General features: G+C 37.9%; 1 protein-coding gene across 8 annotated transcripts; it reads right to left on the bottom strand.

Moving 5' to 3' along the window:
• Window positions 1-349: 349 nt before the first annotated feature.
• LOC147505035 (cold-responsive protein kinase 1-like) lies at window positions 350-10485 on the bottom strand. 8 transcript variants are annotated; one of them, XM_086557629.1, is made up of 10 exons: window positions 10301-10409; window positions 10163-10198; window positions 9978-10076; window positions 9350-9483; window positions 8188-8300; window positions 7926-8056; window positions 7135-7334; window positions 6783-7020; window positions 1329-1479; window positions 350-810 (listed from the first exon to the last, which is right to left on the bottom strand). In XM_086557629.1, exons 4-10 carry the CDS (start codon window positions 9426-9428, stop codon window positions 502-504), a joined length of 1221 nt encoding a protein of 406 aa, XP_086413755.1. In that variant the 5' UTR covers window positions 9429-9483; window positions 9978-10076; window positions 10163-10198; window positions 10301-10409; the 3' UTR covers window positions 350-501. The 8 variants fall into 8 exon arrangements, with proteins under 8 accessions (XP_086413755.1, XP_086413760.1, XP_086413754.1 ...); XM_086557634.1 differs by lacking the exon at window positions 7926-8056 and having other exon boundaries at window positions 7135-7345; window positions 10301-10485; XM_086557628.1 differs by lacking the exon at window positions 10301-10409 and having other exon boundaries at window positions 10163-10283.
• Between the last annotated feature and the right edge of the window lie 540 nt (window positions 10486-11025).

Below are 11025 nucleotides of genomic sequence, written 5' to 3' on the forward strand. Positions count from 1 at the left end.
GTAGTCCTATTCCAAATTTGCGAATGATATTTGCGACCACCTAAAATTGGTCGAAATTTGCGACCAGATTCTTCAAATTTGAAGAATATACTACCACCACCTAGAGGCTAGAGATGCTCTTATATATATATAAAAAGTTAATAATTTAGTTGAACAAGGGTGGTTCTTTACTCGCTTTAGGGAATTGGCCCAGATTCGGTTTTAGCTATCTCGAAAAGTAATAGAATATTGAATACATTACAGACTTATACATATTATCAATTCATCTGACTGTAGATTTTTTACAAAAGGAATGGATTTTTCTTCGATATTGATTTGATCAAATATGTGAAAACTTGTAAGCACAATAGATTCAACGGTTTAACTTTCCTATTAACATCAGACATTGAGAATAAATGAATGTAGTATGCTGGTCATATTGTATCAGCATTCAGCATAGAACTCTCATATTATCTTTTGATAAGAAAAAATCTAAATAAATGTCCAAAGAGAAATTCTTAATCATCTAGGAATTACTTCTGTGATACTAACATTAGAATTGCTGACCAGTTGGGTGGTTGAATGTGTGGGAGATAATCCTTTATTTTCCCCCATACGAAAGAAACCTGGAGCAGTAAGCTCCTTCTCGTTGAGCCTAATGTCTCTTGAGAGCATGGACACAACCTGATTCATGGGCGGCCTTCGGGTCGGTGCTGCTTGGGTGCAGAAAAGAGCCACCTTAATATACCTGACTACTTCGTCCTCGGAGTATTCTTCTAGGTCTGGATCTACTATCTCTAGCAATTTCCCTTCTTCATAAAGCTGCCACGTCTGTTGATGAAAAACATAGTAGATGTAAACAGGAGATGAATGTTAACTTTCATACTATAACAAATAGGTCTCCTTGGTTTAGACTTTAGACAGTCAAATAGGTAAAGACCAATATTAATGCAGTATATATTATATGTACTTTAAAGGTTGCAACATCTTCATTCTCTAGGATTAACTTCGCTGCCTCTTGTTCCAATCTAAAGAGCATATATTGTTATGGCAGCTCTTCAAATGAGAACATAATATCTGTGCTTCTGCTTACTGAAAAGAACAATTCAATACTTGAAACCGATTTTAATAGAAAAGGTTAACAAGGGAGAGACCTTAGAAATTGAAAAGAAGAAAAATTTGTAGGTCTGCAGCATTTTCAACGAAAGGTCCATGGACTATTAGTTGGCATCTAAACATCAAACTGCAATCACTTCCAATAGAATAGGAAAGTGGAAGTAACAATTACAAGGAGGATTTTAATGAAGACAGCTGCTCTAGCCTTCTGATAGTACTAGAAGATAACCCACCCGTTCAAGGAGAAACTTCCGCATTCCTTCCCACGTTGACTCTGTGTTGCTTCTGCCACTAACTATTTCGATTATGAGGACTCCAAAGCTGTATACATCAGCCTTTTTGGTCAACTGACCACGCATTGCATATTCTGGTGCTAGATAACCACTGCATTAAACATAATCAGTTTCTTCTTTGATCAATAGTTGCAACTTTTTCACGTATTTGAGCCAGAATAAAAAATCTCAACCTACCGAAGCTAAATATGACTAGAGTCTATCACTTGGGTTTCACTAATAATATGACCTTATTATAGAACTGAGAAACAATTTCAGATATATAATTATATAAATAACAATGCACAACAGAGTCGTGCTCTCAAGATTAAAAAGATTCTCTTCTTTTGTTTTTTTGATAAATCGCCTATGATATTATAAGTTTCCCTTTGCATATATACATGACTATCAGGTCATAATATTGTGGTCAAGTTGTATTTTTCAGGGATTAGATAGCTTCTTTCCAGAACTGAAGTCTAATAACATCAGCACGTACGATTGAGACAACGTTCATTTAACCCTTCAGAGTACAGAGAAAGTGTTGGGAGATTTCACTAGAAAGTCACACCTCAATCTAACTATTTTCTATTCTAAATGATTTCAATTTGGAAATTACACCAAGAAAATCACTCACCCAAGACTTTGGTAGTTATCACAACAAAATAAAACAAACAAAACCACTAATTTATCATCACCCATAACAAGCAAACAATAAATAAGGAAGTAAATAATGCAAAGAGACCCAAATATTTAGGTGGTTCGGTAAATGCTATCTACATCCACACAAAAGCCGAGTTTCTTTTATAGCAAAAATTGGAGAGTTTACAAGAGATATCAAGAATCAAGAACAAGAGGCCTCACTCAAACCCTAGCTCAATAGAGCTCCCACAATACCCAAGAAATGAATCTCTCAAAAGTTGTCTCAAAATCCTAATCTATTTCCTTTATATAGGTACATATACAAAAAGGTGAGAAATATGGGCTTTGGGCCGAAATATCGACAAACCGTCGAAATTCGAAAAGTTTCTTTCCTCAACAGTCTTGGGAGAGTGTTCTTTGGACAACTTGAAGTGGACTGCCAAAGGTGTGCAAACTGGTTTCGCACTACCCATGTTGAACCTCTTCAATACCTTCTTAACATACTCAGCCTGAGACAACTCCAGAATACCTTTCTGCCTATCTCTTCTGATCCTCATCCCTAGAATCTGTTTCACTGCACCCAAGTCCTTCATAGAGAACTCACTTGCCAACTTCTCTTTCAATCTCCCAATTTCTGACATATCAGAACTCGCTACTAACATATCATCAACATATAGTAATAGGATGATGTAGTTGGAGTCGAACCTCTTGAAGTAGCAATAATGGTCAGCATTGCACTTATAGTAGCCATTTCCTTGCATGAAGTTATAAAACTTCCTGTACCACTGCCTAGGGGCTTGTTTCAAACCATACAAACTCTTTCTGAGCCTGCATACCATATTCTCTTTACCCTTCTTGATGAAACCCTCCGGTTACTGCATGTAAATTTTCTCAACTAGGTCACCATGGAGGAAGATAGTTTTAACATCCAACTGCTCAAGATACAAATCTTCCGTTGCAACAATACTCAACACTGATCGAATAGTATTCAGTTTCACCACTGGGGAGAATATCTCTGTGAAGTCAACGCTTGCTTTCTGCTGAAAACCCTTGACTACTAGCCTCGCATTGTATCTCTGGGAACCATCATGTTCCTCTTTGACTCTAAACACCCATCTGTTCTGTAGAGCCTTCTTGCCTATGGGTAGTTTGGCTAATTCCCACATGCCATTAGAGATGAGGGACTTCATCTCATCTTGCATAGCAAGCTCCCACTTGCTTGCATCACTCGCCTCCAATGCTTCATCATAGCATTGAGGCTCGCCACCATCAGTAAGTAGCAAGTAATTCACATAGGTGGAGGGCGTATATCTCGTACTCGGTACATGTGGCCTGGATGTCTTCCTTGGGGCACGAGGTGGAGATGGACTCGGTAGTATAGTATCCTCATTATTCTCTGAGTCACTACTACTTGTCATCCCTCATTGTGGGGGGCTCCACTATACCCGACTTACATCAAAGTTTTCCAATTCAACATACTGCGTGCTCTCGTACCCGATTCCTTGGTTTCAGGCTTCATCTCTCGTCCTTGTACATCACCTTCTCATTAAACACAACATCTCTACTACGAATGATTTTTCGATTTTGATCATCCCAAAAGCGATACCTAAAATCATCACCGCCATAGCCGATGAAGGTACACTTTAGTGACTTAGCATCAAGCTTGCTTCTAGCTTGGTCACTAATGTGGACATAGGACACACAACCAAACACCTTGAAATAGGAAAGGTTCACATCCTTCCCACTCCACACTTCCTCTGGAATCTTAAAATCCAAAGGTACTGATGGTCCTCTATTGATCAGGTAAGCTGCTGTGCTAACACTTTCTGTCCAGAACTGCTTGGGCAAGCCTACTAGTGTACGCATACACCTAGCTCTCTCTGTCAATGTTCTATTCATCCGCTCTGCAACCCCATTCTGCTGAGGTGTCCCTGGCAAAGTTTTTTTCCATCTTGTTGCCATTGTCAGCACAATACTTCTTAAAACATGAATCCTCATACTTTCCACCGTTGTCGGATCTCAGCTTCTTTACTTTCAAGCTTGTCTCATTCTCAACCATGGCCTTCCAAGTCTTGAACACTTCAAATACTTTTGACTTGTGTCTCAAGAAATAGACCCACACCTTCCTAGTATGATCATCAATGAAAGTCACAAAATATGATTTTTCGCCAAGTGAAGAGACATTAGCTGGCCCTAAGACATCTGTATGAATCAACTCAAGCGTTCTAGCTTTCGGAGTCTGACCCATTCTCTGAAAACTCACCCGCTTCTGCTTTCCAAATACACAGTTCTCACAGAAGTCAATTTCAGTCGACTGTAACTTTGGGAGTTTACCAGAAGAGTGAAGGATTTTCATTTTTTTCTCACTCATGTGACCAAGTCTGTGGTGTCAAACATTTGGATCCTCTTTGCCATGTGCCACGACAATTGACTCACAACCATGTGCAGTCATGTAGAGAGTACCATCTTTCTTACTATTTGCAACAACCATTGAACCTTTCGAGACCTTCCAAGTATCACTGGTGAAGATTGTAACAAATCCTTCACTTGCCAATTGCCCCACAGAATTCAAATTCTTCATCAAATCCGGAACGTGTCTGACGTCTCTCAATAACCATGACGAGCCATTCATCTTGACATGCACGTCACCCTTGCCGACAATGTCACAAGGTTGATCATCACCGAGAAAGACCGTTCCAAGGTCACCTTCAGTATAGTTCTCAAGGAACTCTCGATGTGAGGTAGCATGGAAAGATGTGCTAGAATCAAGTACCCAAGACTTTTCTTGTGCTCCATCGAACATATCAAAGCATTATCTACTATCTCAACAACATTAGCTTCTTGATTCTTTTTCTTGTTCTTATTAATGTTGTTGTTGTTTCTTGGTGCCGGGCAATTGTTACTATAGTGGCCATGCTTACCACAATTGTAACATACAATTTCACTTATGTCTTGAGGATTGTGTTCAACGCTTTGCAATCGGGGGGCTTGAGATTTCGATCTCCCCCTCCATTTTTTCTTACTACAACTCCTGTTTGAATTTCTTCCCCTACTTTCAGTGCTCAATGTCGACCCTGAAGTTGACCTCGAAGATGAAGGACAATCTTGTCTCCGGATTTCCTCGGTTAGTATCATACTAACAACGTGCTCAAACTTCAACTTGGTCATTCCCGCAGAGCCACTAATAGCTGCCATAGTCGCCTTCCAACTTGGAGGCAATTGTCCAAGTATCGCCAATGCTAGCACCTCATCGCTAAATGTAATCTCAACCAACTCCAATTGGTCCTTAGTTTGGTTGAATTCATTTAGGTGATCCTTGAAGGAGGTCCCCTCCGACATTCTCATACTAAATAGCTTAGTGATCAAATAGATTTTGTTCGCGGCCGAGGTTTGTTCATACATCTTAGTAAGTGCCTCCATGAGAGACTTCGCCGTCTTCTCGGTTTTAATATTGAAGGCTACCGACTTCGAAAGACTCAATCGGATTGTAGCCAATGCCTTTATATCTTGCAAATCTCATTTGTCTTGCAGAATCTCATCGGGCTTTTCACTTATCAATGTTTCCATCAAATCCTTTTGATAGAGTATGTCCTCGATTTGCATCTTCCAATAGCCGAAGTTTGTTTCGTCAAACTTCTCTATCTTGTAGCTTTCTTTTTCGGTTGTCATGACTTTCACTGAACCAAAACAACGGTGGAGAATCTCTTAGAGGAATTTCTTCAAACACCTAGCTCTCAATGCTAAAGGTGGAGTCTTTCGTCACTCACCTTGTTCCAATGATTCAAAACTGTGCTCCGATACCACTTGTTGGGAGATTTTACTAGAAAGTCACACCTCAATCTAGCTACTTTCTATCCCAAATGATTTCAACTTGGAGCTCACATCAAGGAAATCACCCACCCAAGACTTTGGTAGTTATCACAACAAACTCAAACAAGCAAAACCACTAATTTATCATCACCCATAATAAGCAAACAATAAATAAGGAAGTAAATAATGCAAAGAGACACAAAGATTTAGGTGGTTCGGTAAATGTTACCTACATCCACACAAGAGCCGAGTTTTCTTTATAGCAAAGATTGGAGAGTTTACAAGAGATATCAAGAATCAAGAACCCTAGCTCAATAGAGCTCCCACAATACCCAAGAAATAAATCTCTCAAAAGTTGTCTCAAAACCCTAATCTATTTCCTTTATATAGGTACACATAGAAAAAGGTGAGAAATATAGGCTTTGGGCCGAAATATCGACAAACCGTCAAAATTCTGAAAAATTTCAGAACTCTAACTTCAAACGACACCATCAGGTCGTTGGGAGGTAAACTAGCAACATTACTTCCAAACGGTGCGCGTAGACTGCTCAACGCTTTTCTTCGCCAAGTTGTTTGGCTCTCTTCCCACACGATGCCCACATGTCGTTCAAGCTTGCTGGTGAGATACCAGAGCTTCATTCGCTCGACGGTTCCACCCAACAGAAAGATTATAGCAGTGTCTCTACTCTAACAATTGATAACTCTAGGAACTTACTTCCCTCTACAGAAGTATCAACACTATCTGGTTTAACACTCAATGTCGTCTTCTGACGTTCTAAAACATCAGGTGATAAATAGAACATAACTCATGCGATGTGTAATTTTTGGCACCAAAGTACAAAAAACTCTGGTTTCAAGTTATATTTCTTCTTTTCCCCAAACTATATTACTTCTAAAAGAATATTATGGTAATGAACAAAGTATATCTTATGTGGGAAAAGAGTCAAAAGACTCCAGGTTACTTACGATGTTCCTGCTACTCGAGTACTGATGTGAGTAATATTTTCTGGGAATAATTTGGCCAATCCAAAATCTCCAATTTTTGGGACAAAATTCTGGTCAAGAAGTATATTACTAGCTTTGATGTCTCTATGCACGATATATGGCTCAAGTTCTTCATGAAGGAAAGCGAGACCCCTGGCAGTGCCCACACAGATGGCAGATCTTACACCCCAGTCTAGCTTAATAGCCCTACTCTTTGAACCTATAAGAAGAAAACAAATTGAACATCAATATAGTGCTCTAATTTCAACGTAATCATCTCAAAAGTTACTCAGGTTTCATACTACGTCGGTGTTCTCATTTAGCACGAATATACCTAATAATGCCCTGTCAAGACTATTATTCTCCACATATTCATAAACCAAAATCCGGTTATCCCCTTCAACACAGCAGCCAAATATCCGAACAAGATTGGGATTCCTGACATTAGAGACAGTATCAATCTCTGTCAAAAATTCATGCAACCCTTGCTTTGATTGGGCAGAGAGTGCCTTCACAGCAACTTGTGTTCCATTCCTAAGAATTCCCTAGCAAAAAACACAAAAGATTACAGTAATCATAGAGAAGTCAACATTGGGCTTTCTAAGAATAAATTATGGCACAACAGTACTAGGAGTCCAATGAGTTTTAGAGCACTAAAAGGAAGGGGAGGGCGAAGAAACATGGATTTGGAATTTTCTTTTCACATTTTGAAAATGGAAATGCCCATACTAATGGTTAAAACTAGGAAAAGCAAAGGATGAGTAAATAAAATAGACCAGATAATGGATTCGATAATGTCTAACAGCCATTACAACACACCTAATAAAAGTGACTGTTTTGAACAGTATAAAATGGCTGTTAACGTCCTGCAGGTTGTCTCGGGGAATAATGCAACAGCCTAAATAATTTCCAGAACAATTACAACATAGTTTATATATCTTAGGTGAAATCATTCCTACAATTAATGAGGCAATCATAAATTTATGCCACCCACTCTAGAAATATTTTTAATTAATTTTGACCTTTTAACGAAAAAGCAAGAAATAAAGCAACTACAAGAAAAATGAAAAATATATTTGGATGAAACCTTCCCACTGGAATGTTAAAAACTTGACGAAAGTCTACCAAACATTTACGGACAAGGCCTTGACAGAATCATTGACTTTCTGTTTCCTTCTTCTCTTCTTTGTTCTATTTTTCATTTTCGGTTTTTTGACAACCTTTCGTATTTTCTGTTTGACTCCCCATCTGATTATCTGAACCATAATTGCAGAATAATAAAGATGATCACTCCTTGAAAAGTGTTCTGTATGACAGTGAAACTAACACCATAGTCATAGAGGTCGTTACATTCGTAGGAAAAGGACAATATCAAAACTACGTGTACCTTGTATACTGTTCCAAAACCTCCTCGACCTAGCTTATTTCTAGCATGAAAACCGTCTGTTGCTGACCTTAGTTCGTTGTACGTAAAAATTTGGATGTTCACAGGCAAAAACCCTGACAAAAAGAGAAATAATGAACAATAGCAAGAGAAAAAGAAAAAAATAAAGAACATAAATATTACATTGACACATAATAGTTGAGGCATTGCATTTTATATTCCAACACAATCAAATCTATAAATCCTGGGGCTTCTCCACTTCTCATCAATTGGTTTTAAGTTGGATGTCCATTTTCTACATGGTATATATCACGTGAATGTAAATAATCAGGTGAAAGAAGAAATCGCAGGTGCATGCTGCTTCAAGTTCCATTCTTTAATTATTTTCTAGCAAGGTTTTATAGCATGTCATTTTAACAGATAAGTTCTCAAATATGGTTCCCCTATTTATATGTTTTCTATGAAAACATGTCATGGAAAATGGTGGCCGGGATGCCTATTCTTAATTATATATGCAGATCACTTGTCAATACACGAAAAGCAACTAGTCCAGTTGTTCAGCTGCTTTGGTCTCAACTAGATACTCCGAAGAGCTTATCTGATGTGCACACATTGAATTGACACATGCTATGTACAGAAGTTTCATTCTAGGCACTACATCACTCTGTTTAAGACTCCATACAACTCTAAAAAATATACCACAAAAATAGCTTATAAAATCAGTTCTGGTTTTGCTGGTCAAAACGATACTTCAGAATTTAAAAATCAGGTTTTGAAGTTTACCACACACCATACCTATTTTAGAAGCCAACTTATATGCGAAAATCTGCTTTTAGCTGGGTAAAAAACAAACTTTTTTTTGGGTGGGGGATGGAGGAGGGGGAGGACTTAATCAAACGCTGCCTCGGCATCCCAAGTCTACTAGTTACTGGAGTTCCCTAGCTCTTTCCACTATCTCACAATCAGAACCAAGTTCTTGATATTGAAATGAAAATGCTAAAGAGATTATCAATAACTTTAACAAGAACGAAGAACTAATCTAGTATAACTTTCAGAATAAGGAAGCAGATATTTCAAGACAACATGGCACAGACAACAAACGATAACTCTTTTTTATTTTTTTGTAGGAATAGAATAATTATACCATGATAAATGAAAGTCTTACCGCTTATGTCTTGATTATTGTTACGAGTAGGAACCCTTTTTTGTTTGATTCTTGAGGCAGAAAAGAAGCAACAGCTCATGTTACTTCTCGCAGAAGCCTCCAGATCGACCCAAATGTGAAAACCCTTAAAACAGCTGCAAGATGGATTCCCAAATGAAACACTATCTTAATTTGTAAGAGCATGTAACAGGGAAACAGAAAATTGCAACTTAGCAATATTCTACTTTGCAAATAAACATGTATCATCACAAGTTTTTATTTCAAAAGCTTTTTGCATTACTGAAATTAGACCTGCAATTTACGTAAGGTACGGTGAAGAAAAGGAATCATTTCTAGAAGAGAGGACTCGGACACTTTGTCCAATAGTATAGGCCGGCAATATGCATAGCTAGCCTACAAGACTACAAGTCTACAACCATTGTAAAGTCAACTAAAGAAACACTTTTTTCCCAAAACCTCGCGGTCGCATGCTATTCTCAATAGGGTGTTCAATTAATTCTCATGACTTACAAGAAAGACATGTTAATATCCCTTCTTAATTACTCCGAAAGTCTTTGTGCAAAAAAAAAGAAAAAAAAAATCCAGATAACTAGACTCAGTACACAGAACGAAATGAAATGGATCTTACATGATTGTTATTGCTTGTACTTGAAGCCATAATAAAATTTCTAAACTCCGTCGTCTTTCTAAAAACTAGCAACAAATCCAGCTTCAGCTTCAATCATAACTAAAACACAACCAAAACATATTCAAGCTATCAAAAGCAAACCTTATGAATTCATAATCCATACACCTGTATGTGTTCCAACTAACCTTTAAAAGCAACTTCTTTTCTTCAATCAAACAACACTACAAATAGTCAAACCATGACTTTTATTTCATTACATTCAAACAAACAGTACGATCATGACCAGATAAAGTAAAGACCATAGAAATGAATCTTTATGTTACCTCAGCTCAACATCAATATAATGAAGCACTTGTTTGAGAAATTAAAGTTTTTTGAATATGCATGTCTTTTTCGTTGGCAAACAAAAAAGTGTGTAAGAAAAGGAAATGGTCACGAGTCAAAAGGTTAGCCGCTGCAAGTGAGCAACAACACTTTCTTGTTCTCACGGTTTCCCACTACTGAGAACGACCGTTGCACCTACCCGCCAAAAAAATCGTATCCTTAAAAATTATAGAAAACCACAAAAAAAGGGTCGTCTAGCGAGGGGACACGTATGCCAACTCGGATAAAAGTCAAACCCATTGATACCACATAGAATGTGCACGAATGGGTTACTAGGTTGCAGCTATGTGAATGTGGAAATTGAACAGGTGCTACATACTTTTTGAATGTGAACGTGAATGTGAAGGTTGCTACTTACTTTTTGTATGTGTGTCTTTCCTAAAGTGCTCTATTGACAAGTTTTAATCCTCACCCCTCAACCCGATAACCTCCCCGCCCCATAACCAATATAATAAACGAAGAACAGTGTATTAAGAGCCACAGTACAAAATATATATATCAGGATATATCGCGATATGTATCAAGTATTTATAAAACAGCATGATATTATCGAGGACATGTTTGGGGGCTTGGGGCATTTTCTCTTGTAAATATCGTCGATAAAAGAGGATATATTGCGATAAATTGCTAAATTCAAAATATCTACGATACTTTGACGGTGTTA

Source organism: Coptis chinensis, chromosome 4, assembly GCF_015680905.1.
Source record: "Coptis chinensis isolate HL-2020 chromosome 4, ASM1568090v1, whole genome shotgun sequence".
In the NCBI taxonomy this organism is placed as follows: domain Eukaryota; kingdom Viridiplantae; phylum Streptophyta; class Magnoliopsida; order Ranunculales; family Ranunculaceae; genus Coptis; species Coptis chinensis.